The following is a 24,498-nucleotide window of genomic DNA, read 5'->3' as shown; positions in this document are numbered from 1 at the left end:
GCAGGGATCGGATGGGGCCACCAAGTCTCGGCTGCTCGCAAACATTCGTAAATGTCATTAACAGTTGTAACGGCTTCGGGGCACGCCCACACCCCAGAATTTTGTGCGGTACGTCCGGCCAACCGAAAAGGCGGTGGTGGAGCGGGTATTTTTACACAAAATTACTTCTTTTATTCGCTGACTGACATTCATCATCATCATCAGCCGCAGTTTTCTGGCGAACCCCGTGAAATATGCCCCATCATAACTTGTATTTTGATTCAAATTGAAATCCACTTGGGGCTGTTCTGACCTTTAAGTCTGGCAAGTTCTAAGTGAAAATCGATTCGTAGAGCTTATCGAGATTCAACTAACTTTCCTGAGAAGGTGTGAATAATTTTATTTATAAGGCTAGGTTAGTTAGATTTTAATTTCTAAAGGCTGCTTTATTCTCATGTCAAATATTAGCAGGCTGATATTGTGAAAATATCCCATTTGCAGGTAAATTTGTATTTAATATTTAACTTTACATATTTAAATGTAGCCTTATCCTTATTTTAAATATTTGTGGCGAAGTTATGTTGTATCGTTCCAATCTGTCCTGATCCTATATGTCTTTTTGCCAGTTGAAATATTTTAAATACAATTGATTGAAAATGGGTAGTAGGATTTCGGACAAAAAACCCTTACTTTTGTGCGGTTTTTGGAACGAAACTTGGTCAAAACAAGGCGCACAGATGAAAGACCGATTGTTTTGAGCAGCTAACAACCTAAGCTACCGATCCCCATCACTTTTCCAAAAATTAATTTTTTGACAAATTTTCCCATTTTTCATAAGGGGTTACATCATGTTTTTCTGCGAAAATTGGTCAAAAATTAAATATTTCAGGTTTGAATGCCAATCGATTGGAAATTTAATTACGAGCTTAACGAGGTATGACATTCCTTATTCCGACCTTATTTGGCAAAATGATTGAGAAAAACCTAGTTTTTTTGGTCAAAAAATATTTAGTAGGAGTTCATGGCGCACAGCTGAAATATGGTATAATTTCCGAAACAGGAATTCCCCTCCCTAACCAAATAACAACTCGTGTCGACATGCGTTTCTTTAGAGCATAGAAACTTAAGTTTTTATTTCATAATTAAGTTTAAAAAGTACATTCTATATGCATACCATATAGATTAATATAGTAATGAATATTTTTAAGGTGTCTAGATCTTAAGCGCATAAGTTCGTAAATCTAGATGTTTTGGGAGTCTTTTTACCTAAGCTAGTGTGTGCGAAAAGTTGTTTTCTTAAATGTTTGTCGGCGAGGGTAAAATCAAATTTTGTACTTAAAAGAATGGGGTATGGGGTGCTGGTTTAGAGCAATATGAATACGTATTTATATATATACATACATTATATATAATTCGAAACATAAAATATAAACAAACTGAAATCGAAATAAAAATGGCCACAATATAAAAAGTCAACTAGTGCTTCAATCGAGTCCTTAGTAGATCCTGGGCAGGATGTAGCTGCGCACCTGGGTGCAGTAGCGATGCCACGAGGAGTGATAGCGCGCCTGATTCCTGGCGTTCGCTCGGGTGGCGCGATGGAGCAGCAGCAGGATGATCAAGCTGAGGCCCAAGACAGGAGGCCAGGCAGGACTTAGGGCCACTGGGGCAGCCAGGGCCAGCAGGGCCAGGATGTCGCCGAGGTAATTGGGCTGCCTGACCCATCCCCACATCCCGCTGAGCAGCAGGCGGCTTCCCTGGTACGTGTGGATGGTCTCAATGTTGGCGAAGATCGGACTCTGCGAGTTCACGCGGTACTTGTACTTGTAGGCGCAGCTGAAACGCTTCACCAGCAATCCCAGAGACAGCAGGGCAGCCACTCCCAACGGAGCATACCAGCAGGAGATGGTTATGCGTTGCTCGTAGAAATACTTGGTGACCGCCGTCAGCAGATACGGCGTGGCTGCGTAGCGCAGGAGCAGCAAGCAGCCGTATCCTTCGTGTTGCAACTCAAAGGAGGAGCTCAGGTGGTGCTCGAAAATGATCGAATCCAGAACGTAGAGCAGCAAACAGCTGGCCGAGAGCAAGGTGCCCGCATCGTAGTTGACGTTGTTCCAATAGTATTTGACCAGGTAAGGATAGCCTCCCTGCTCCGCCATCTGCGGCTTCTGGGGCCACACGAGTGTCTGATAGATATAACAGGCGGCATAGAGCAAAGTGCTGATCAGGGAGAGGCGGTACTGGAACTGCTTCCAGTCCACGCGTCCCAACCACTTGGGATTCAGCTGTCTGCCCAGGGCAAAGTCCACCACGAAGCTGCCAGTCCTGCCGTAATCATTGGTCAGTGTTTGGCGCAGCACATTGTACTTGGCGTTGTCCACCAGCCAGTAACTCCAGGCAGCACTCAAAAAGGCTCCGACGAGTCCAAAAATGCAGAAACGTAGATAGTGACGCAGAACGAAGGTCACCACTGGGTACTTCAGATACTCGGCGATTCCACCGGCAATCAAAAGGGTGAGAGCAACTGCCAGACAGTTAAACTTGTAGGTCTCCCGGGTGAGATGAACCCGTCGTCCTGGCAGCAGGGCCACCAGTATAAAGACCACAGTCTGATAGGCGGCAAAGGCGCCGACCACTCGTGGCTGGAACACCTGACGTGTTAGGTAGTTCACATCCAGCAGAATGCCCAGATTGAGATGCTTGAACTGACAGGAATTGCGGGCCGTGCAGCTCCAGGTGAGATAGTACACGATGGTGGGCAGCAGGAGCAACAGCAGGAAGGCACCCAGCCAGCCTCCGAATTCGCGGGGAGCCTTCAACTGGCGGCAGGATGTTTCCACCGGTGTGGCCGATTTCCGGGTGACATTGAAGCTACGGAACTGATCCTCCTCCACCTCGTCCTCCTCCTCGATATCCTCCTCGCCAGTGGAGTAGCTGCGCTTCGAGGACTTCTCGTCATCGTACACGGATCGGGAAACACTGCGACTGTAGCGACTGCCCTCCTCGGTGTTTGTCACTGGGGTTCCAGCCAAATTCGAGATGGTCTTGGACACCGATCTGCGGAGTCGTTCGGTGATGCGCTTGCGAATGGAGTCTGTGTCCACCTCGCCTTCTCCTTCGGCGCGGATCTCGATGCGCTCGGTGGTTGTGGTGGAGCTGGTTGTGGTGGTGCGACTGAAGTTGTTGCCGCTGTTCGTAGAGCTTGTGTTGAATAATTTATTTGGGGCCCCGCTGGATGTGTTGGTGGTCAGGGCCAGGGGCAAGCTGCTGGACGTCGACTGACGAGCGGGCGACGGGGCCTGTTAATTGGGAAGATTAAAATTAGTAGAGCTTTCTAGTGGGATGGGCAAGAAAGGTGGTATTATAAATAAGGCTTCTCTGGCTACTCGATTTCGTTTTATATTTTTATTGGGTAATTAACAACTGCTATCAGCAGTTTAACACGGCCATTATAAATCTAAAGTCTACAGCCGAAATTATGTTTTGGTGGCGCATGAGGGTTGGCCCCTGAGCTGATAAGCACTTTATCAGCTAAGTGGACCGATGCCACATGCAATCAAAATAAAGATAATCAGTGGGAAATTAAGAAATATATCCTCTACACTAATGTTTGGGATCATGGGAGTACTAACTAATTAACTAACAATTAACAAATCAATTACGATTGCAAGCATTAGTCGTCCATATTTGTTTTAATTAAGAAACAATAATGCTAATCAACTATATGTTGATAAGAAATATGAAATAGTTGGTTAGAAAACCACTAATAGTACAGATTTGTATTAATTATAATAAAAATGATTAAAAAACAATAATGGTTATCAACTATATGTTGATAATGAATATGAAATAATTGATTAGCATATATGTTCTTAACTATAACGACTGACAAGCATGTAAGTTCTTTATGTCTTTTTAAATTGATTAGCAATTTGGACATTAATTCGGTAAATATAAGAGGGTATTAAAACTGAAATTGCTCATACATATATTGAATTCTATATATCTTAGGACTTTCATTGCTGAACATAAAACATAAATAATGAATTGGTGATAGTTGTATAGGACTCTCAATAGCTGACTATTAATACTTGCAATGTGGATTCAGTTAAGGTATACATTTAGTTGGTGATCATATAAAATAATGGAGATATACATTTTATGCTGAATAAACAGATGATACTTGCAATATAGAACAAAATCAGATATCATTCTTAGAGTAAACATGTAACATTTCATAGTAAACTGATAGTACTGGTAATGTTGATAAGGCAGGGATACACAATTTTTCTTTCTCTGTGCAGGAAAACTGGTTTCGCTGGGGGGGAGTACCTCCTAAGTACTCACCTCGGAGACCTCTCTGATGGGCGTGCGAGCCTTGATGGCGGCCTTGAGGGGCAGCGAGGAACCGGATCCCGGTCCCGATGCGGTGAGCGGACCCACCGACGACCGCGGGCGACTGGAGCGCCGGGTGCGGGGACCCAGGTCGGGCGAGGGCGGGGCGGCGACCTTGTTGCGCGAGGGCGAGGCACGTGTGCGGGTGGCGGGACCGGTGGTGGACGCCGCCGCCGCCGCCGCTGAGAGGGAGCCCGCCCGCCGGGTCACCGGCAGAAGGCTCGGCTGCGAGGACTGCTGCAGAACTGGGCCGCCGGACACTTCGTCCGCGCGGCGCGGGCGTCTCAGGCGACGATCCATGGCTGATTCCGGTCGAAAAACGTGCTGCAAAATGGATTCATTTCAGTCATTTTTGTCATCTTTGCTTTCTGCCTGAGCGAGTTCTATATTTTATTTATAGCTTACAAAATACACACAATCTATAAATGTTTTTAAGTAACTCTGTGGCTTTCTCTAGTTTTTCTTGTTGTTTTCTCTATTTTTTTTCTTTTTTTTTTTTGTTTGCGCGCCGAAAGGAAAAGCGACGTCGCTGCCGCAACTGTACATTCCGCAGGCAGCGACGCTGGCAGAGACCGCTCTCTCACTCTCTTTCTCTTTCGCACTCGCTTGGTGCTTCTTCTTAAAACGCTGTTTTAACTATGTTTTATCTAGCTTTAGCACTTATAAACTTAGTTACTCACTGCTGCTGCTGGTTAGTTGTAGTTTTTCACTCTCTGCGGCTAATGAAATGCCGTAAATTCAGCCCAAATCACTGGTTAAAAAAAGACGCGCGTCTGGCTTTCGCGGCTGCGGAAGTTTTGTTGTAAATTAGGGATGTGAAAAATATATGCATGTCAATATATCGATATTTCTTGAATAAAAATAAATACTTATATCGTGATATTTTGGGTCTGTAAAATCACTAAAAGGTTTTTATTAATGTAAGCTATACATTTCAGTACATTTAAAAAAAACACTGAGTCACATGCTTGTCACAAATGTATAAAACTATACATTTCAGATCCAAAGTTTCATTGTTAGTGATTTAAGTCCTTAAGTCACCTGCATGTCCAATTGTATTAAGTTTGAGTTTTGAAATTCCTTATGTTTTTTTTTCTTCATAAAAATAATAACCAAATAATTAAGTCAGCTAAAAATATATCATAAATACTCATTATTTTTGGGGTCTTAAATATTTTTTTTAAAATAATTTATTATCGATAAGATATTTGTATATATTTCCTTGCGTTGATATTTTTCAGTTTTGGAACACTAAATGCGCCCAACAGCACGCAGTGAGAAGTTTACAGTAACATTTTAACAGGGTACTTCGAGAAAATAAATAAGATAATAATAAATAAGAACACAAATATAATAACAACATATATGTATTTATTTAAAGAAATCCACTACAAGTATTACTTAGAAAATAAGCAAACTAATTCGCAAGCATTTAAACTTCACCATTATAGTTCAGAGCTAACATAAATTTGTAATTTCAATTTAACGATTTTTATCGTGCCTCTGCTAATATAGCTATAAAAAAGCCAGATCTGGCGCGCAACAGAACAGTGCCTGTCATGTTTGGGATTTTTTAGCACGTTCTATCTCACACATAACAAAAGGCAGGAGAAAAATTGTAAATTCTTACGGATTTCCCGGACATTTTCCTGTCATTTTCCAGAGCAATGTGAGTATTAGGCATTCGAGAAACACCAACTGCAACAGAAACAACAGGCACACAAACAAGACAGACGAAAATGTTGCGCTACCCAAATTCTGGTTATTAATTTGTTATGAAAACGTCTCTCTCACGGCCGCCTCCTTGAAAAAATTGGGAAAATCAACGAAAAAACCATCAGAAGTGCTGCGCAAAAACAAGTAAATCCATAAAGGATATAGGAGCCGATCTGAGGAACGCCCAGGACATCGCCATGGTGACCCCCCAATCGCCGACGCCCATGTTCAATGGTCTGGACGATGATCTGTACAATGAGGCCAAGTTTGCCCATGAAATCAACGACAGGATGCGGGTTCCCAAGCGCATTAAAGCCACCGGCGAGTTTTCCGACGAGGATCTGCTGCTGTCCAACCAGAACGGCATGATCAGCTCCTGGAACTACCACGACAAGATCGACATGAATGTCCCAGACCGAATTGTGGTCCTCGGACACAACCAGCACCTGGAGACGCGCTCGGCGCCGCGGGAAATCCAGCTGGAGAACTCCATTCTGCCCAAGAATCCCTCGATCGGCCTGGTGCGCGTCCAGACGCCGCCGCGCGTCATCACCCTCACCGATCACCACTTCCCCTCGGCCTCCGAGGAGAGCTCGCCCATCCGGGCCAACGGTCACCACCTGTATGGCCACGATCTCGACGAGGATGCCGACGACGAGGAGGGCCACGCGGCCACCCAGTATGTGCGTGCCAATGGGGTCGCCCGCATGGGATTCCACACAAACGACACCCACTCCGTGGAGTCGGACTCCCAGGTGAGTCAATATGCAGCGGGGCTTATCAGTAACTCGAGTTTTAAAGAGGATCTAGTTCTTTATTCAGTTGTTCTTTATTCGATTGTCATTCCATTTATGTGGATCTAGCACAAGACACCAGAAGTTGCCATGTACATCATAGCATTTCCTTATACATTTTCAATTTAAAGTGGATTTATCATTCCATTTAGGTAGATGTATCAACAGACACTAGGAGTTACAATCTAAATACACAATAGAATTTACAATCACCATTTTATTCCAACCATTTCGCTGTTTATTTAAATGTGATTCAATTCAAATTAAGGAGGTCAAAGTCGAAGGTAATGGACTTAATTGTAAACTTGTTTCAATTTCGCCTTACTGACTGGATCTCTTCGAACATGTACATTTTGATTTAATATGTAAATTAAATCCATTGAATATCCTTCTTTGTTGGTTATAACTTAGTCAAATTTAAATATTGTCCTAATTTTGTAAGGTATTGTCCATGTGTTTCTTCAGTTAACGTTTTATGATTTGTTTTCTTGTCTTTCGCGACACCTCGTGAAATTATAAGTTGACTTATCAGCAATCTCTTAGTGTTACTTTTAAGTATCACTTGATTTGATAGAGCTGATTTATTGACTACTACAATGGGCTTATTCACATCATTTTCCCTTACTATATTTTGAGTCATGGAAATCAATATAGTGTTTATCCACATCTATTAACCTTTACTTATTTAAATACACCAGCACTGCCTTTTGAACTGCAATCTGGACATGTTGCAATGGACTACCAGGTTATGGCAATAACCGATCCGCCCATTCAGTCAGCTGGGAGATTAACAACCTGCTGCTTTTATTAATTTCTAGTACTGCTGTGATAAGGCGGCTGACCTAATTTCAAGCGACCATGCGGAAATCGCACTCTCACTCTTGCTAATCGCTGGAGTAGGCATGGGCCTCCGGTCGATCCTCCTTCGACGGCTGGTACTCGTCCTCCTCCGAGTCCTTGAGCCGCTTGGCAAAAGCCCGGCACTTCCAGATGTCCACCTCGGTGGCCAGGCACTTGCGAAAGTCGAAATCGCACAGGCCCAGGTTGTAGGATCCCTCCGCCGGCTCAAAGTAGTGGAGGCCTCGGCCAATCTTGATGACCACTCCCGAGCTGAGCACAATCTTGCGGTCGTGCAGGCTATCGTCCATCTGGAAGTTCATCTGGATGTTGCCACCGGCCAGGTCGTTCTTCATTTGCTGCAGCATCTGCAACTGGTTCTTGGGCGCCACCGCGTCTGGTCTCGTGGTTAGGCGAATGTACTTCAGATAGCGACAGTTCTTGACCAGCACTTCCAGAAAGTTGAGCAGGTTCCTGAAGTGAGGCGGCTCCGTGAGGTGAGGCTCGTTGAGATGGGCCTCCCTCACACCGTCGTCCAAATAGGGGCCAAACAAGCGCTGGTAGCTCCTGCCCCTGGCTCCCTGCTCGATGGTGATGTGATCCAGCATGCGGCTGGAGTGCAGGTGACCTTTGACCTGGTCCCTCAGCTGCTTGGCCCGCCCCTCGTACATCTTCAGGTACTTCCCACACAGCTGGCGGCGACTCGGCTCCGCCTCAGCCATTTGGGACAACTTGAAGATGCTCTCCTCGTAGAGCAGGATCGCCTCCATGATGTGACCCGTCTGCTCGCACTTCAGGGCACTGATTATCGCCTCTAGTTTGGGCAGCTCGCCTTCAGCAACATCGGCGAAGATTGGACTGGTTGTCATTGTGCGGACCGAAAAAACAGAATTGTTGACTATACAGAAATTTCGATTTAGGGGGGTTTTTGAATGTTGATTGTTTATAGAGAAGCTGCTGTGACACCGGAAATGTTGAGGGGGAATCTTAGCAAAGTACCTCTTACTTTTGTCGGAAGATGTGTAATCTATTTGCCTGTGAAATAGGGTATACGGTTCTCATCCCATCTCAGGAACGCGAATTCTTTAGACTTTTTTATTGTATGTATGTAGGTACTTGAGGTGGCATATCATTGCAACTTTCAATTCACAAAGATTGTACTAAAATGTTCCCCTTTTACTATAGTTTTTCTATCTTATCGATGGACCGCGAATTCTTGAGAATTTGGATTTAATGTAGTTTTTTGAGTTGGTATACCATTTGAAACTTCCCTTATCTACAACTTTCAAGTCTTTTAAACGTCTGTCACATTGATTACACAAATATTCTCCAAAATTTCCCACCTCCGCTGTATTTTTCCTAGCCAAACACTTCGAAATGGTATAAAGCCCCAGCCCATCTTTGTAAATCGCTAATCCTCGAATACCCTACTTCTTTCAGTTGACCACGGGCAGCGCCAGCAAACGCTCGCAGCTGAACCAGCAGCACAACAACCTGGATGCCTCGATGTTGGCGCACCGCGAGGGCACGCCCATGGGCGAGCTGACGCCCCACGAGGAGATCCTGTATCTGAGGCGCCAGCTGGCCAAGCTGAACCGCCGGGTGCTCAACATCGAGATCAACAACGAGCAGCGCACGCAGCGGGAGAAGATCGTCTACTGTCTGGGCCTGGCCTACTTCGTACTCAAGACAATATTCTGGCTGAATCGCAATTAGGTGTGTGGGTCAGGCTGCTGAGATGGTCGGAGATCTTCGGTGGGTGCTAGGATGACCACCGCCTTGCTACGGACACCCTTTTGGAACACAGCTTCTTTCGTTTCTTGACTTCATCGTTTCTTTTGTGGAAAGGCTCTGAGAGAGACTTTGTTTTTTGTTTGCCATACATAACTTCGTAGTCTCTAAGCTCGATAATAAATAAGCGCAACACCGTTCTGTTTTGTACACCGTGGAAAACCAAGAAACAAAGGCCCCCATACTTAATTTGTAAGATCTGGCACCACTTAAGGAGCATGTATCTAAATTTAAGCTTTAATCTCAACCCTCGACCGAATCATCACTCCATTGCATTGAAAAGATATTGTTTAAAGGGTTGTTTCTGTTGTAGATCTGTTAACATTTGATAATCTAATCCCAAAGTGAAGACAAGAACTCTGATGGTATTTGTATGCGATAATCCCATACGATAAATAGTTAAATATATAATAGTTCACTAAATCCCACAGAAGTCATGGCATTGATTTTTGCATAACTACCGGAAACGAAAGAAATCATTTTAGAGTGTAGCATGAATCACTATTGAATTCATAATGATATTTAAAATAAAACGTTTAAAGTACCAAGAACCCCGTGTTTTATTCTTTACCCAGCAAATGAAAGAGCTATCCATTTTCAACGCATTTAAAAAATGTATTTATTTTATTTTGTTGGTTTTCTCATTAAATTATACGTATAGTTATCAATTAAAACTACCGATTAAATGCAATTACATCTGCTTGTCTCATCTACCTTCCGATTTCCTCTTCTGCTATACATCTTTAGCTAACAAGACGTTAAACATTAAGTTTAATGCAAAATGACGAAAAGACCTGAGCGAAATTTCGTTTGTTTCATTTGCGGTGTTTTGTTTGTTTGTTTTTCGTGTGTATTTTGTCTGTGAAGTGGATATTTATCCCTTTTCCTCCAGCCCGATCTTAAAGTTTACAATCGAGTCGATCTTATCCAACTACTGAGAGAACAATTGCCATTTTTGTATCTTTTTTATTTTTAATGGAATTATTTTATCGTTTACTTTACAAAATTTATATGCAAGGTCGATTTTCCCTTCAATCCCTGAAACGCAATCGTTTTTTCCAACGAAACGAAACAGAAACTGAACAAAAAAACACCTCAACGTACTTCCTTCTTACATTCTTCTCCTTTTCGTGTTGGTTGTCCTTTCTTCTTTGTATTTTGGGGTATTATTATAAGAGAAACGACTCTACTATAAACTTAAATTCATATGTATAAATACAATTTTGCTTATTTTCACGTATTTTTGTTCTTCTCTCGTGTGTGTGGTGTGTGATTTTAGTTGCAACCTCAACAGATCTCGTTTGTTGATGATAGATCGGGCTTGGCATTCTATATTAGGGGGACTTTTATGGATGCAAATGGGGGAGATGTGGTGTTGCCACCAGTGTTTTGTATTCTTGTGGGTTCTGGTTCTGGATTGTTGTGTGTGTGTGACTTGGTGATGGATAGGGGTAAGTATGAGCAGTCTACTCGCTCTCATCATCGTCGTCCTCATCGGACTCATCCTTCTTGCTCTTCTTGGATGGTTTTTTCGCTGGTTTCGCGCGCTTCTTGGCTCCACCGTTGGCAGCACCGCCACCACCGCCGTTGGCCTCGAACTCCTTGACAGCCCGATCGTAGTCGTCCTTGGCCTTGGCAGCCTTGGCCTCCCACTCCTAGGAATCAATGAAGAGCGGTATAAATAAGGGGTATTTGGGTTATTTTGGGTTAAGACTACTCACCGACTTGTCCTTCATTGCCCTCCATAATTCGCCACCGCGCTTAGCCACCTCGGTAACCTTGATGCCGGGATTCTCCCTCTTGATCGACTCGCGGGCACTGTTGAGCCACAGCATGTAGGCGGAGAGAGGACGTTTTGGTTTATCGGCCATGTTATTTGTGTTTTTGTTGAAACTATTTAACAAGTGTTACACTAGGTATTATTGGCTGCAAGTAGAAAAGGGATAATTGGTTAGATATAGTATAGTTTAAGACTCCCTAGCTAAGCTATAAAAACAAGTTACAGACTTTATTGAACAGCATTTTCCTAGTATTAACCCAGACTATAATTAACTAACAATCTATAACTACCCCTCTTTCTATTAATTTGATATTTACTTCTGTACTTGTAAGGTAAGATCTATGGTAACTGCTGGAATATACTTCCTAATAAGAAACATATAATATACCAAAGCCGAGACGATTATGGTTATTTATTGTTATCTATAACTGATTTCTAGTGATTTACTGTACTTTTTAACACAAAATTAAACAATTAAATATAATATTTTTTAAGATCTTTCCTATGGAGTCTCATATAGAATTTCCTGCTTTAAAAAAATTGTACAACCAAACAATATTTGACCTTTTAGTTTAGTAATTTTTTAATTTTTTTTATAGATCATCTAACTAATATCCTATAACTGCTATATCCTATATAGTCTCATATCGAATTTCCTGCATTAAAAAAACAACCCAACAATTTTTGATCTTTTTAAACTATATGGTATAGAGAAAATTCTGAATTAGTTTAATAATTTTTAAATTTTTTTTATAGATCATATATAGATAACTAATAACCTATAACTGCCCTGTGGAACTGTACTCCCGGGCCAAAACTAAACATTTAATTCAAAATGTTATGGGCAGCACATTTTCCGTTTAGCAGCGCGCCATGTTCCTGTACCAAAGAGCAAGGCGAAAGCAACAACAGCGGCGGCGGCAGAGCGGGACAGCAAGCCACCACCGGAGGCAGAGCAATGGCGGCGCAAGGGAGATGGAACTACTTCCACTGCCAACGCTCAGCTCTCTCAGGAGAGAAGTGAGAAAAAGAAACTGAAAAATGCGCGCGCGCGCGCTTCTCTCTCGCGCTTGCTGCTTCTTCTATCTGCTTGAACGCGCGCCACTTAATAATTAATATGAAGTTAATTGGCGTTCTACGGGGCAATATTGTATGGACCCTGGGGAATGCACCTATTTAGAGGGCTTAAAAGTCCTTCTTTTAGCCCCAAAAAGAGGCACTAATTTGGCTGGCGAGTGCGAAAGGCGGCGAAAAGGCAAGACACACATTTTCTGTATGCCATGACTGCCTTATATTGGTACAGGCTGCGACGCGCTCTCAAAATGTAGGGAAAAACTGAGAAAAAACCTCGAAAATGCTGGGGAAATGGCATTTTGAGGTACAGGTTTTTGAGAAAACACTTATTTTGCAGCCAATTAGTGCTGTTCTAATAGGGTTTTCAGCAATTAAAGTGGCTAATTCAACGTGTTTAGTCTCCACTCTCCTGGGAATCGCTCACTCTCTCTCTCTTCAATGGATATTTGTTTTATTTAACCGAGAGGCCTGCTAGCACTTTGTGTTTATCACAGAATTTATATTGTTTAAACAAGTATTTCTATTATTTTATGGAGATGTTTTATTGCAGAGCTCCGTGGACCAACCTTTGCCGCTCGTTCTTCGAAAAAAACTGAACGAGTTGGCGTCGACTGCCAAAAATGAAGGCGGCACTCTCACACGTATTCGCTCTGCTCTGCCGCAGTCGACGTCGGCGTCGGCAGAGTTGCGCAAAAAAAAAATGAAGGCGGCAGATGTTCGCGAGAGCGTGGCTTTGTTTTTGCGTTTTCTTTTACTTTTGCCACTACATACATATATCTTTGGATAGGGATTTAATAAATACCTCCTATTTTCCAATATCTAATAGCCAACAAACAAAACAAACAAATTATTAACAAAGAAAATAGCTAGAGAGTGCAGCTCGGAGAGGGGTGCTCTCTGGGAGAGCGGAAGCGCGCGCTCTCTCTCTCTCTCGCCGAACCGGCGAATTAAAAGAGAAAACGCTAAATGTCGGGTAAAAACAAATGCACAAAAACGCATATCTTATAGGAAATAGTATAGGCGAAAAAGCGCGCGTTTTTACAGGCGTCTAATAACTAAATCCGCCGAAAAATGCAAGTTTTAGGCGAAAACAGGGAAAATTGCGACATCGGCGGCCATTTTGAGGCGAGGCCTAAGAAGCAGCGAGCAAAGGAAAGAAGCCAAAGCCAAAATGGCAACGATTTCGATTTCTCCGCTCTTCTTTTTGCCTCTGGGGTACAGACACGCGCCGCCTGAAAATGGTAGTCACTAGTTTCACGGCGAAAAACTGCTATTTTCGACTATTCACTGGGCACTTAACAAATAAAAGTCTGGCAACTTATTCAATATACTTTCTCAGATATATTTTGCACTATGTTATTTGGGATTTGGGAGAGGAAACCAACCTTGCGCTTGTGGCTCGAAAATTGAACTGTACGGAAGAACGCGTCTGCCGGCAGAACGAAAAGTGCGAAGGGAACGCCGACTGGCAGCGGCAGCGCTGTCGGCAGCGACGCGGCTGCGGGAGAGAGGGAGAGTGGCTCTCTGCGATGACGAGCAAAGCGGAAGCCGATAAATGGCATGTAAAAACAAATAAAACGCTAGGCAGGAAAGGAGGAAAATGCTTTTGCCACAATAATAGATTAACTAGTTGGGAAAAGCAAATCTAGTGCGATTTTCCCTACAATTCCCGAGAAAAAGACTGTAACTATTTTGCAGTATCGAATTTTCTTCTGCATAACGCATACTTGCAAAGAAACCAGACCAGAAAACTCTCTCAGTCGAACGGAACGCATACCGCAAAAAGAACGAGGGTCGCTTTTTAAAAATGGCGCCAAAAATTTATAGCCAGCAAGTATGTAAGCTAGGTAGGGAACTTAAAAACATTAACCAAAACACAAAAATTTTTAAAACCGGAATTATTTCTAAAAAAATAGTAGTTTTTTTTTTGTCAACTTACCCTCTCTATAAAATACTTTAAACTTTTTAGTTCGGTTTTACTTCTTATAGACACTCTATTTATTCTGTTCGGTTTACGAGAAATTCTCTTTCTTGCTTGACGAATATTTCATCTGTATTTCGATAGTTCCCATACAAACGTTTGATCAGAACAAAAGTCAAAGGCAATACTGATTCTCATTTTAAAAATATGAAATTTGTATAGTGTTTTTTTTGGTGATAAACCAATTTTTTCCTTCGCCTAGTTGGAGGGTATTTGATTATTAAAAAAAGTAAAATTTTTTAGTTATTGAAAACAGAACATGAAAAATTTTATTCATTTAATCCTTGCTCATCGTTATTCTAAGGTTAATAATCATTGTCTTTAAAAAGCGTTTACATCTAAAGGATTTTTTTAAAGCGTATGGCCCATTTAAATATATTTTCTATAACATTTGAACCTACAATATTTTAATAGTTTCGAATCGGAGTCTGGAAAGCATTCCTAGAAAATCCTAATAGGGAAATAACCGTTACATTCCGAACTGATTTTCGGCGGCAGATGCTGCCACGCATTTTCCCACAATCAAATCGTAAATGCCCCGAAAACGGTAACAATGGATCCCAAAATTGCCGCTGCAGTTTTCCTCCCGGAGGCACAAAGGATAACGATGTCACGCGCTGTTGCAAGCTCACAATAGCCAAGGATAAAACAGGACGAGGGAAGGGAAAGACAAGCAGGCAGATGAGGAAGATGGAACCTACCTGAAGGGAACCAGAAACTGCATTCCGTTGCATCCAGATTGCATGAGGGGCGCATTAAGGAAAAAATGGTATACGAGTCTAGAGGAAATGCAATATTAATGCAAAAATACACGAGCGCACTGTTAATTAACAGCTGCTGTTAATGTTCAATGTGTGTACTTGGCGATCCCTCTCCAATTCTTCAGTCTCCAGTTGCAAAATGAGAGAGCATACATTTCCATGACAACTTCAGTTCAGCTTTGTTATGTCTGTATGTTGTATGTAAAAATTGCATACAAACTGGCAGGGGCGTTTGCAGGATTTCTTTTGGGGAAAGGATCTTAAGTTTTTAGGTTTCAGAATTGTAAAATAAATGCTTACCAATCAATTTGAGAATGTCTGCATTTTAATTATTTATAGTAATTGTATCTAAATTATTGATGTTATTATTATGATATAGTTCTAACCCGACAAGCCCCTTCCTTAAGGTTCTGCGTGTATAAAGCATATTTGCTGCATCAGTAACTTCAAAGTTTATTGTTTAGCACAGTAGTGGCCCCAAACAATATTTCCAGGGGGTTATATCATATCAGAGCGTGTTGTTTTCATGAACTAACTTCCAACAGTGGTTGGTGCACACCCTTTTGGGGCTTCCAAAGCCGAAACCCCCTTCGATGCGCCACTGTTCTCCAAGAGCGCCTCTCGAATAACGGACCTGCGCCTTCTCTCTCCACGCCTCTCTCTCGAGCAGCAGCGTAAAAGCAACAAAGCACATCGTCAGCAAATTTTCATTCGTTTTTGCTTTGGAATTGCTTGAAAAAATCGTTGTTTACATGCTTTATTCTGGGGTTTTGGGCGTTGAAAACTTTTCTAAACAGTAATTCGATAAAGTCAAGGGTATTTTCAAACTTTTTTCATATATTCCAACTACAAATTGAAGTTTTTATACCTGCTGAAAATGCATTCTCGTTTGGTAACTCGTAAAATAATGCTCGTATCCAGTCTCAAATTGGGTTCTAAACAGCGGTGTTAAATTCCTTGCGTTTGTGCTTTGCCTCCCACTTGAAAGCAGACTTGCAAAAACATAAGCATCACATAAGCAGCATCAGACGAATGAGACAGCAGGAGAGGGGGCGGGAGTGGGGCCGAGCAAAGCAGCAGAAAAGCAGAAAGCAACATGTTCAACGTCAGTTGGGGAGCAGCAGTTGTTCGGAGAGGTTATCATTTGTGCTTTCGCCCTTTTCTGCTTTTTGGCAAGGCATACAGATTATAATATTCATAGAGCGGGTTCTCTGAAAATAGAAAGTATTACCAAAAAAAGATCAATTTTTCAATCCAGCCATGACCAATCCGGTGGTACCACCCGGCGTAGTCGGGCTTCCCTATCGTTTTTCTGACGAGCGTACGGTCAAGTTCGTCGAGCTTTACGGCCGGGAACCTTGTCTATGGAACAAGCGACCTTACCTACGGCGAGCTAGAAACGCAGCCTACCGGCGAATTCAGGCGGGGATCAATGCTGACATTGAGCCATACGAAACATGTCTGACCATCCAGGGCGTCAAGATGAAGATCAAGAATCTTCGCACTGGGTACCACCAGGAGCTGAAGAAGATACGAACCATTTCGGGCTATCAGCCGAAGACGCCTTGGTTTGCCCCACTCCACGGATTCCTGGCCGAGTTCTTGGACACGGTAAGAGAAGATCTTTCGATCTCTAAATTTATTTTCTTTACCTTGACTTCCGAACTTGGGAAAAGGTCAAAAGGTCTTTTAGATATTTGCCATTTTTTCTTTTAAGATAATAACTTAGCGATATCTTCATTGCCAATGATTTCTTATTATGTTCCATATAAGCGTTGAGATCTCTAAAACTATAAAAGCTAGAGAGTTGCATTCCTAATTTTGACGCAGTACATCATTCAAATATTTATCGTTATGAGTTCTTCTCTGCTATCCTTTCCCAGAATGAATTCGAAACATCAACCACTCCGCAACTGAAGCGCCTACAGATTCGTCTAACTAGGCTGAAGCCCATCAAGCTCCAGACCGAGATAAAACCGGATCCAGATGACATGTCTGTCCCAGAGATGCCATCGATTCCCACACCGTCGTCCTTGTTTACTGTCCTTCCAGCACCGATGCCCATGGATCAGCCACCCACCCCGCCGCCATCGCTGCCCAAGATCGCCGAGATCAATACAGCTCCACTTTCGGCACCTGCCCAGATGCCACTCCCCATGTCGACGGCCTGCTCCCTTTCCGAAAAGAGTGAGGTTTTGGGATTGGGAATGGGATCATCGGTAGCTGGAAGGACGAATGGAGCTGGACTGGGTGTGGGCATGCGAGGTGAAGACGAATTCACCTTCTTCGGACTCAGCGTAGCTGCTCAGATCCGAAACATGCCATTGGCCAGTGCTATGGTGATGCAGTCCAAAATCCAGTACATGATCTCCATGGAGCGTCGCAAGATAGGCGGACACTCGTGCGATGTGGATATCTTTAACTGAAAACCAGTGAGGGAAATCCTGACTTAAAAGTTATCTTTTGTTTTTCATAAAAAGAACATTCCTTAAAACCTATCTGTGAATACGATTCTCAGTTATTTTTTTTGAATAACTTGAAGAAATACCTTTAGTTTAAGAACTAACCAAGATTGTTTTTGTAGGAAAACACTTCTGCAGTTACATATTGTGCTAAACTCAAAACTGAAAAGAGCCTCATCTTTCTTATGATTAAGAAGTAAATTAATTGTTTCAATAACATATTAGTAAAGTAATCATATACTTGAATAAAATTGAAAGAGAAACTATGACTTTGAATTTTAATTTAAATCTTTTGGAAGTCATGATATGATGGCCCCAAGTATGCTAACAGAAACCCATTTTCAGGACCTACTCCTCACAAAGAAAGTCCCTATAATTAAAGTTTTGATATTTTTGAATTTAATTTAAAATTTTCATTTTCGTAATATTCATCATAATATCAAATTAAATTTGTCCTAATAATACCGAAAGGTTCGAGTCCTACACCTTCCCGAAGTAGTTGTTTATTTTCAGTCTTATAAATTTCATTATGATATTTTAGTATTTCATTTAAATTGCTTAAAGTTATCGTTGTATGTATGTATAAGTTAAAATACTGGTATATTATTTTGTTAAATTAAAAAAAAATGTGTATAAGTTTATATTTTTTTAAGAACTGCCGTACTGTACCGAAACCGCTCAGCAAGGCGAAATGGAAACTCTGCCGACGTCGGCAGAGACGCTCTCTCTCTCTCTCGCGCCTGAGTTGCACTCGTGTTGGTGGGCCGTGTAAAATACACGCGTGTAAGGTGCGTGTAAATATGACATAATGTAATGCTCTGTGTAGAATTCAATTAAATCTTTTCTCAGTCGGAGATACTATTTTGTTCAATTGTGGATATATCTTTTTTTGGCCGATTTTGGCCTTTTCGGCCAGTATGACGCATTCACTCACACATCCATCTTTGTATATTCGCTGTGTGTGCTCAATAAATCCTCAAGAAGAGAGAAAACCGAGACTGTGAAACCGGACGACAAGCGACAACAAAACGCACGGTTTTTGTTGTTTTTGCTTATCAGCATTGGCATTTTATTCGCAACATACATATGAACACCCTACCCAAAATCGCAAGTCGGGCTTAGCGGTTCTTAGAGGGCCTTCACCGGCGACCTTCAAATTTTGGAGTGATAAGATCGATGCATCACACCCAGAGCGGGTGGTATTGAACTTGGGCAGTTCACCTGCTACAGTGGAACTTCCCTTTGTATAAATCAAATTTGTTAAATAAATTTTGTATTATGTACTGTAATTATTTATTTGTACAATAAAACTAAAGTAGGCTTATGCAATATTATGGATAAAGTATCCTCAAGGATGTAGCACCAACGGGAGTTGATCAATTGAAACTGGAGAAATAACTCCGCCACTCCCAAATTCAACAAATCTTTAAAAAATTGTCATATTGGAAAAAAATAAAGAATCTTGAGGTTAAACCTTAAATAAAAAAGTATCTTTTTAGAATTTATATATCTTATATATTTATCTTTATTTTTATACCCTTGCAGAGGGTATATTGATTTCAGTCAGAAGTTTGCAACGCAGTGAAGGAGACGATTCCGACCCCATAAAGTATATATATTCTTGATCAGCATGACTAGACGAGTCGATCTAGCCATGTCCGTCTGTCCGTCTGTCCGTCTGTCCGTCTGTCCGTCTGTCCGTCTGTCCGTCTGTCCGTCTGTCCGTCTGTCCGTCTGTCCGTCTGTCCGTCCGTTTCTACGCAAACTAGTCTCTCAGTTTTAAAGCTATCGGGCTGAAACTTTCCCAAAAGTCTTATATCTTTTGCAGGTAGTATATAAGTCGGAACCAGCCGGATCGGACAACTATATCTTATAGCTCCCATAGGAATAATCGGACAAAAAAATGAAAAAAAATTATATCTTTGGTGTTTTTTAGCATAAAAACTCCTAAGCTTGGAAATAACAATTTTTAAATAATTTTGAATTTTGAATTAAATATTATCGAAATCGGACGACTATATCATATAGCTGCCATAGGAACGATCGGAAAATTTGTGGAAAAATAATATGAAAAAAATTATAGCTTCGGTGTTTTTCAACATATAACCTCCAACGCTTGGAAATAAAATTTTTTAATTAGTTCTGAATTTCGAATTAAATTTTATCAAAATCGGACGACTATGTCATATAGCTGCCATAGGAACGATCGCAAAATTGGTAGAAAAATAATATGAAACAAATTATAGCTTCGGTGTTTTTTAACATATAACCTCCTACGCTTGGAAATAACATTTTTTAATTAGTTCTGAATTTCGAATTTAATTTTATCAAAATCGGACGACTATATCATATAGCTGCCATAGGAACGATCGGAAAATTGCTACGAAAATAATATGAACCAAATTATAGCTTCGGTGTTTTTTGACATATTATCTTATACTATTGGGAATATCATTTTTTGTGTTTTTAAATTTAATAATTATAGCTGCAAGGGTATATAAGCTTCGGCTTGCCGAAGCTAACTTCCTTTCTTGTTTTATATCATATACTTTTGAAGAATATATAAAAATAAAATTGATCGGTCAGAACTATACTTGTAATAAAAAGCTATGATTCTTTGTTAAAAGTCTGTAAAATTCTCTATTTAGTAACCATAAAAGTAATATCATCATCAACAGCATCTTTTAAATACTTTTAAAATCCCACTTCTCTCACAGCCACCAGGAAACCACCATCGATTTAGAGAACTTGAACTGTAGACCGCCCACACATGGACGGGGAATAGGTAGCACTTTGGCGCCTCGCTTTAAATTGGGTCACAAAGGAGTTGGTCCTGTTGCTCGTGTTGGTTTTGCCACTGGTTCTCTGTTTGGTGGTGCAACAATAGGCCCCATGGAATGTGCCGAAGATACAGATACTGAACTTGGCCGTGGAGGCCGGTGGGGGCATTCCCATACCCATACCATACCCATACCCGTTGTTGCTAGCGGCGAGTTCTACCCAAAACACTCTGGCGAAACAACATCGCGTCGTCGGGCCATCGCCATCCGTATTATTTAGCGAACAGCCCCCAAGTTCTGCCCCGATTTCCCCCTTTCGAAGCACATGCATCATCATCGCAACGCCACCATCAGCTGTTCGGCAGAAACGAACATCGTCGAAGGTGCAAAACCGACACAGAAATCGAAAGAGAATCCGATTCAGAACAAGAACGGAACGTATTTATAAGAGGTCTGAATCTGCAAAGACTTCCACTTCTATCGACAGCAGAAGGATTAAGAGGATAACAATTAAAACATGCTTTTACCAAAGCATCAATTAATAACGGATTACTCCCTTTCAACCAATATGTTGATATAATGCTTTGATCTTAAGCATCATACAACTAATCCCTGGATAAAAAGAGTGAGGCAATGATATTGGGGATATTCTGTGAATGTATGACAAGAAAAATATTAAAGAGATACTCCAGAGATTAACTACTAATATATTAAAGTATTTAACTAAATCAAATAATAAATACTGATATCAAACTTTAAGCTTCCAAATTGTAACCAATATTATAAACATACGAATGATGATATGGTTTGTTTACTCCATGCATTTCAAGAATCCATTTCGTAAAGTATATTTATAAAACCTATTTTTTCACTTTAATAATATCATGCTTAAAGGAAAGATACCAGCATTATCTCCAATAAGCTGTCCCAACTTAACGTGCAATTTAAATTCACAAACTTTATGTATGACCTTATTACATGAATTATTGCTAAATTTTAATCACTACTAAACGATCCCCTACAAAAAGTGGCGCCAAAAAGTTATTTCCCTATAGAGCGCATAAGGCCCTCTATAAAACGTAACCGTAAAGACAGGAACCAACTACATTTAGTCCATATGCCAAGCATATTGGTTCGAGTGGGATGGGTACGGCATGGTATGGTATGGTATGGTAAAACCGATGCAACGTTGAGGAGCGGCAACAACAAGTGCCCCGTGTTCCCGATTCCTGCGATGCGGAACCCCTGTTCGCTGGGATGTTTGCCTGCATCCTGCTGTGAGTACTTCAGTCTCCTGATTGTCTGCAACAAGGATACGCGAGTGTGTCTGTGTTGTTGGCAACATTCACTTACTCAAGGCAAAACCCATGCAGTTCAGTTCCATGAAAGGCACAAATTCTCGACCCTCCAATCCGCACATACTCGTATACCGAATAAATGCGAGATGTTTTGCAGGCGAAACCAAGTCAGAGTCCATATTCTCATGTCGCCTGTCCAAGGAGTCCAGGCAGCAGGAAAATCAACCTAAGCTGGGTAAAGCAGGGTCGGGGGAAGGGGAAAGGAGAAGAAGGTAGACCGAGACACCAAGGATCTCATAGAGGAATGCTTAGTACACACAAAAAGTACAGAGACCCTCTATACTCTTAGGCCATTACCAAGATGAAAAGTTGCAGCAGATTGCGGCAGGCAAGAAGAATGTGTGTGTATGGGGTATCTTCTGCTCGAGGATCCAATATGCCTTTCTGAGTTTTGATAATCATGATTCCGTTTTTGTTGAAACGATAAATGGTTTCGTTAAATGTGTTAAAATATATAATGATTTGATATACCTTTTTTTGTATCTATACTTTAAATGGGATATTTTTTATAGATTTATCTAGATATAATGCTAACTAACTATATACTAAATAATATTTCTTAACCTTAAACGTTTCTTTAATTCACAAAATTGTTTATTTTGAAAATATTGTATCTATTATTGCGAGGAAAAGTTATTTAATATGGAACAAAGCAAGGAAATATTTATAGAAACAATAAATGAAACAAAATATAGGGAGTTCTTTAATATCATATTATATCTTATATATTATATTATATTTCCACCTTAGAGCATCTCTTTTTCGAGCAGATTGTTCTCGAGAGCTACACGAAGTACATACGCATCCAGGCTTGTTATATCCACATCCTGTCAAATGTGCGCCTCATGCGTCCCCGTTTCGATGAAGCGGTGTCGCCAGTTCGCTCGGCTCGTTAGCTGGTTCGTTTTTGCATACTCCTACCGATAGAGTAGCGAATCCCCCCCCCCCCCCCCACAATCCTGATGAGCGGCAGGAGACCCCTTCATCCACGTCCCCAGCTGGCCGACAATTGCCACCACCGAAAGTCGCCGACTGCAGTCCGCTTGGGTCTCTCACCTCCCCCCGTTTATCGAAACCGAAACCAACACCGAGCCATAACATCAGAGCCCACCCAACACCCTCCACGATATCATCCTATGGGCCGTTGGCTTCATGCTATGAGCTACACACAGACACACGGCTGAAATGAGACGACAAACAGCCATAATAATCGACCGACCCACTGGCACGGTGGGACCAATAATCAGCAACGCCAAAAAAATGTGCATTTCTGGATCTAGATATATTATAGCATTTTCCGGATTTTGGTATACCAGAGGCATTATGTTATATGCGGCAAAGCAACCCCTTTCTCACGTAGGCACCCCGAACTGTTTTGGGCTGAGGTCAACGATCTGTAAAACTCGTTACCTTGTTTGTCCCGCCAAAGGATACAGTTGCTCAAAATATCCAAAAGATATTTACATTCTACCATAGATCTAGATTAATGGTATTCGTAGTCCTGTTTTCTATAAAATACTTTATTTTTAAGGGTGTGTCAGTATTCTTCACTATCCTATCCCACATGGAAAACCAAATGCAAGCCAAAGGACGCTTTAAATTGAAGTATTTTTCTTAAAAATATAGAAGATTATAAGAAATTTTCCTCAAGCCATATTTTATCACCAGAAATGGTTCTTGTTTTAATTGAGTTTTTAGATACGCAATCATAAATCTATTTTCAGAATAATTGTGGCTTACAAGAATCCATTCATAAGCTTTTTTATAACCTTTAGCGATATTCGAATTGAATTATAAATTGAGAACGGTAGCTTTCTAGCTTGTCGCTTCGTATCTGTATCTTTCAGCTGCCCCTGCTAACCGCATTTCTTTTCTTAAAGATAGTATAGTAAGTTTCCTATAAAGATGGCCATATCATATTTTCCCAATGCGAAATTGTTACTGGGACTTGCGTCAGGAATCAGAGATCAGAAATCTGGTTAATCCGTTAAGCGGTTCATCATTAGACCGGGTCCAGATTGTCCCACTGCCTTGCGCATACGCTACACGCAAACGAATCGGGTTCTTCGGTTTCATGTGTTGTTTGTGTTTGCTTTGCAGTCGCGTATGTGGAACGACCGCCTCTGTCGCTCTCCCTCGCACCCGCCGCCCCGTCTCGCTCGCACCGACTCCCCTTCAGACACTCGTTCGCTTCGTATTTTCGTATTTTGCTCTGTAGCTACAACCGTGCTGTACTGCGGTCTACAGCTCGACGGCTCTATAGAGCGAGATACTGGCGAACGGAAAACAGGCGGCACTGGTCGACTCGATGAGTGCGCTTTTCCGTGGCCCAACTTTCGATGGCCCGTCTGTCACTCTGTTCGATTAGATAAGGCCCTTTGCAACAACACACATCTGATGTCATTTCGCTGATGTATGATCATTGTAATTTTACACCCATGTTTTGATCATTTTAGTGACTAAATTAATTTTTTTTTGTATGAATTGGAAGTGATTTAATCCTATATTTTATTATTATGAAGTTTAAAAATATTTCCAAGGCTTAAAATGAATTTAAAAAAATATTTATCATGTCTAGTATAGTTCGATTACCAGTTATTATATTCAAATGTAAAAGTATGTTCACATTTCTTTGGCTAAGGACCTAAGATAAGTATTGTTTTCGGATACACCACAACCTTTTTTTTTTAAGTTTTTTTTTTAGTATCATAGGTGTTAGTATAATCAAAATTGTCACTTCCAAAAGTTATTATTTTGAGATAGTGAGCTGAATTTATATTATTATATATT

At 41.3% G+C, this 24,498-nt stretch overlaps 5 protein-coding genes across 9 annotated transcripts; 2 read left to right on the top strand and 3 right to left on the bottom strand.

Moving 5' to 3' along the window:
- Positions 1-1,077: 1,077 nt before the first annotated feature.
- Positions 1,078-5,174, bottom strand: LOC119551422 (lamin-B receptor). 2 transcript variants are annotated; one of them, XM_037860763.1, is made up of 3 exons: positions 5,055-5,174; positions 4,327-4,698; positions 1,078-3,278 (listed from the first exon to the last, which is right to left on the bottom strand). In XM_037860763.1, exons 2-3 carry the CDS (start codon positions 4,672-4,674, stop codon positions 1,476-1,478), a joined length of 2,151 nt encoding a protein of 716 aa, XP_037716691.1. In that variant the 5' UTR covers positions 4,675-4,698; positions 5,055-5,174; the 3' UTR covers positions 1,078-1,475. The 2 variants fall into 2 exon arrangements, with proteins under 2 accessions (XP_037716691.1, XP_037716692.1); XM_037860764.1 differs by lacking the exon at positions 5,055-5,174 and adding an exon at positions 4,791-4,821.
- Positions 5,175-5,893: 719 nt separating this feature from the next.
- On the top strand, positions 5,894-10,056 carry LOC119551113 (transport and Golgi organization protein 11). Of its 3 annotated transcripts, none has more exons than XM_037860293.1 (3): positions 5,894-6,043; positions 6,216-6,845; positions 9,162-10,053. In XM_037860293.1, the coding sequence occupies exons 2-3, from the start codon at positions 6,288-6,290 to the stop codon at positions 9,435-9,437; spliced, it is 834 nt and encodes a 277-aa protein (XP_037716221.1). In that variant the 5' UTR covers positions 5,894-6,043; positions 6,216-6,287; the 3' UTR covers positions 9,438-10,053. The 3 variants fall into 3 exon arrangements, with proteins under 3 accessions (XP_037716221.1, XP_037716222.1, XP_037716223.1); XM_037860294.1 differs by having other exon boundaries at positions 5,960-6,043; positions 6,219-6,845; XM_037860295.1 differs by lacking the exons at positions 5,894-6,043; positions 6,216-6,845 and adding an exon at positions 8,979-9,101 and having other exon boundaries at positions 9,162-10,056.
- Positions 7,672-8,716, bottom strand: LOC119551115 (MIT domain-containing protein 1). Its single transcript, XM_037860296.1, has one exon. It carries the CDS (start codon positions 8,588-8,590, stop codon positions 7,769-7,771), a length of 822 nt encoding a protein of 273 aa, XP_037716224.1. The 5' UTR covers positions 8,591-8,716; the 3' UTR covers positions 7,672-7,768.
- Positions 10,057-10,462: 406 nt separating the features above from the next.
- On the bottom strand, positions 10,463-13,883 carry LOC119549103 (high mobility group protein D). 2 transcript variants are annotated; one of them, XM_037856838.1, is made up of 3 exons: positions 13,752-13,883; positions 11,234-11,438; positions 10,463-11,167 (listed from the first exon to the last, which is right to left on the bottom strand). In XM_037856838.1, the coding sequence occupies exons 2-3, from the start codon at positions 11,381-11,383 to the stop codon at positions 10,979-10,981; spliced, it is 339 nt and encodes a 112-aa protein (XP_037712766.1). In that variant the 5' UTR covers positions 11,384-11,438; positions 13,752-13,883; the 3' UTR covers positions 10,463-10,978. The 2 variants fall into 2 exon arrangements, with proteins under 2 accessions (XP_037712766.1, XP_037712768.1); XM_037856840.1 differs by lacking the exon at positions 13,752-13,883 and adding an exon at positions 12,933-12,955.
- Positions 13,884-16,212: 2,329 nt separating this feature from the next.
- Positions 16,213-17,741, top strand: LOC119549102. The gene is made up of 2 exons (XM_037856837.1): positions 16,213-16,719; positions 16,992-17,741. The coding sequence occupies exons 1-2, from the start codon at positions 16,369-16,371 to the stop codon at positions 17,532-17,534; spliced, it is 894 nt and encodes a 297-aa protein (XP_037712765.1). The 5' UTR covers positions 16,213-16,368; the 3' UTR covers positions 17,535-17,741.
- Positions 17,742-24,498: the final 6,757 nt, after the last annotated feature.

The sequence above is a fragment of the Drosophila subpulchrella genome, chromosome 2R, assembly GCF_014743375.2.
Source record: "Drosophila subpulchrella strain 33 F10 #4 breed RU33 chromosome 2R, RU_Dsub_v1.1 Primary Assembly, whole genome shotgun sequence".
Classification (NCBI taxonomy): domain Eukaryota; kingdom Metazoa; phylum Arthropoda; class Insecta; order Diptera; family Drosophilidae; genus Drosophila; species Drosophila subpulchrella.
The sequence above is the reverse complement of the archived record's forward strand: the minus strand, read 5'-3'. Positions and strand labels throughout refer to the sequence as shown.